Source organism: Nestor notabilis, unplaced genomic scaffold (genome assembly GCF_000696875.1).
Source record: "Nestor notabilis isolate BGI_N333 unplaced genomic scaffold, ASM69687v1 scaffold15883, whole genome shotgun sequence".
In the NCBI taxonomy this organism is placed as follows: domain Eukaryota; kingdom Metazoa; phylum Chordata; class Aves; order Psittaciformes; family Psittacidae; genus Nestor; species Nestor notabilis.
Window position 1 is genome coordinate 1,131 of NW_009922523.1, and position 3,042 is coordinate 4,172.

Genomic DNA, 3,042 nt, shown 5'->3' on the forward strand with positions numbered 1-3,042 from the left:
TGACCTTGCCCAGGAAGGGGCCAGCCACAGCTTCTCTGGGCAACCTGTGCCAGCGCCTCAGCACCCTCACAGGGAAGAACTTCAGCCTCATATCTGATCTAAATCTCCTGTTCATCACTTTAAAACCATTACCCCTTGTCCAATCCTTACATGCCCTTGTTCCAACTTTCTTGTCAGCCCCCTTTAGTTACTGGCAGGCTGATCAAAGGTCTCCCCTGAGCCACCTTTACTCCCATCACCATCCCCAGCCTGACCCTGGTCAGGTCCTGTGGAAAGCTGTCAAGTCAGCGACTTGCTCCAGCCTAAATCCTTCCTTAAAACCTGCTGGTGCTGACACGGGGGATGGTTTACACAAGCCTCCACCTTCCCGGCCACATCCTGCACCCATTGTGTCAGCGAGAGGGGAGACAAGAGCAAACCCAAGGGGAAGGCAGAGGAAGCCAGTGTCCTTGTGGTTGCCACACACCTCTGTTCTTGATGGCTCGCTTGGTTTTCCAGTTGCTTTGCAGCTCAGGGGGACACCAGGTAATGTTTCCTCTTTAAAGGTTAACTTTGTACCGCTGCAGTCCCCGGTGTGCTCGGGCTGACCATCCTGGAGCTGTCCCTGCTCTTGGACCAGGCACCGCAGCTTGTCCAGACAAACCACCTTGGCGCTGCCATCTTCCCAGCTTGGGAAATAGCAGGGGCAGGAGAGCAGGGCAGGGGCTGCAGGGCACGGCCGCCTCGGGGCCTCCAAGGAGCCCCAGCCCTCAAGCTCCTGGTGCAAACCACCCTGTCCTGTTGACAGCCAGGGTTTTCCTCTTGCTTGGAGATAACTCCCAATAGCAGCTCCTGCGGTCCAGGGGAGCCTCCTCCAGCCCTGGGGAAGGTGACCTGGGTTGGTTTTCTCTTTCAGAGGATTTACTACCTCTCCCTGGAGTTTTACATGGGGCGGACGCTGCAGAACACCATGATTAACCTGGGGCTGCAGAATGCCTGTGACGAAGCCATCTACCAGGTGAGCATCCCAGGCAGCGAGGCCCCAGAGCTGGAGGGCTCCATGCTCTCTGGATCCTGGAGATGTCCTTGTTTTACCATGCTGTCTGCAAACTGCTCCCTGAGCTGCAGGTGATGCCTTAGTGCATGAATGCTGCTCCAGGACCTGCTGTCACAAGGTCTGGGGCCGTAGCCAGCACTTGCAGCCAGACAGGGCTGCCCAGCCCCATGGCTGCGTGCTGAGGGATGCAGTACGGCACTGCTGAGCACATGAACTGCCAGGAAACTCATGGTCTATGCATGCGGCCATTAATAGCCATAATCAATGGCAGAGGAGCCTAATTCAGCCCCAGCCTGGCACTGGCACCATGTGGCACTTGGGTTGCCAAAGGTTTTTGGGTGGCTCCTTTCCCCACCCCCCTGTGCTTGCACCCCTTGGAACAACGTGGCCAGTGCGTGTCATATGCGACGGGGGTGTCTGCACAGCAGCGGGAGCAGCTTTTGTGCAAACACGATCAAGGGAGAGGAACTTAATTGTAAACTTTTTTATCTCTCATCTGTTGACCTTGGCAGCTCAGCTGGGCATGCGGGTGGAGGGGAAGAATGTGGGATGCTGCATGGTGGTAGCCTGGGGAAGCAGAAGGTGTGCGGTTGTTTGGAAATCATCCTGTTTGCAGTGATGGCAGGTGAAGCTCTGGGCAGAACCTTCCTTACTGCATGTGCTGAGCTCCCCGGACACAGATGCCAAACGTTTCTAAAATAAAATGCTTGGTAGAATAGAAATCACTTGAAGTATTTCCATGGGCACTGAGGGCTGCCAATGCAATCTAGGGCTGGGAGAAGGTGCTGCCTCTTACCCGTAAGCAGTGCATGGTCTGGCCCTCCAGCAGGGGTGGCCACGGCTCTGGGGCTGTCCCCACTGCTGTGACCGTGGGACATCAGGGGAGACGTCAGACCGAGAGGTTTCCATGGGAAAAGGTAGCTCAGCGCTGGCTGGGCACCGCAATGCCTGCTGAGCTGCTAGAGGTGCTTTGCATAGATAGGCAAACCCCCTCCTCCCACAGCATCCAGACTGGAAACTTTAGATTTCCCTGTAAAAGTGGTGCAGTTGCTTCTCTGGGTATCTCTGTTACAAAGGATGATGCCTGGGGCCATGGGGATGGGCACCTGGGTGACTGCCCCAGAGGGATGGGGATGCTGGGGGGGCACTGCCCCATGGGGCTGCAGCCGTGGTGCTGGGGCACGGTGAGAGGGAACAGGGCTGGGAATGAGCCCTGGGAGACCTGCCTGAAAGACCTGGGACCAGCGCCCTGGTTATGGCTGGGCGCCCCCAGCCCCCAGGAGCTTGTCCGTGGCAAGGTCACGGGTGCATATGTCCCTTGTAAAGGCCAGTGGAGGGACTTGAAACACCAGAGCTGGTCCCTGCCACACCGTGAGCAGCCCTGGAGGGGGAGGGAAGCTGCTTTGGGTGCAAATCCCAGTGTCCCACCTGCAGGGATGGGTCTTGCAGGGTTGGGTGTCTTTCCATCCCTCCTGGAGCCCACCCTAAGGGGGAATGGCAGCAGTGGGTGCAGAGTAGCACCCGGGGGGGATGTGCACTCAGTGTTTCTGGTCCATCACCTTCTCGTCTGTAGCTTGGGCTGGACATGGAAGAGCTCGAGGAAATCGAGGAGGATGCTGGTCTCGGCAACGGTGGTCTGGGCAGGCTTGCTGGTGAGTGAGCTCCTAAATGGTCCTGTTGCCGGGGAGATGGGACACTGCCCCAGGGGCTTTGCATCCTCTTGAGGGGGTACTTAGACTGGGGGAGAGGTGTTTATTGCTCCAGCCTGTCCAGCACCGGGGGAGAGGTGCTGGGTGGTTGGGCAGTGTCCAGCGGCTGCTGCCCCTGGCTCATGTCCCTACGGGGCTCCTGCTTCTGGCCATTGGCTGTTTGTGGGAGAAGGACCCACTGTCTCCCGGGTCTCCCCAGGGAAGTGCCCCTCAGTGCTCTCCTCTCTCCCTGGCAGCCTGCTTCCTCGACTCGATGGCAACGCTGGGGCTGGCAGCCCACGGCCACTGGACTCCGGC

General features: G+C 58.3%; 1 protein-coding gene across 1 annotated transcript in view; it reads left to right on the forward strand.

The window, feature by feature from the left end:
* The window catches only part of LOC104403506 (glycogen phosphorylase, liver form-like), a gene marked incomplete at its 5' end in the record, with an annotated part of 11,646 nt that overhangs the window by 1,127 nt on the left and 7,477 nt on the right, over nt 1-3,042 (forward strand). The window contains 4 exon segments of the mRNA XM_010011658.1: nt 896-997; nt 2,610-2,688; nt 2,982-3,031; nt 3,033-3,042. The exon segment at nt 3,033-3,042 is cut by the window's right edge and continues 65 nt beyond it. Coding sequence (XP_010009960.1) covers nt 896-997; nt 2,610-2,688; nt 2,982-3,031; nt 3,033-3,042 — 241 coding nt within the window.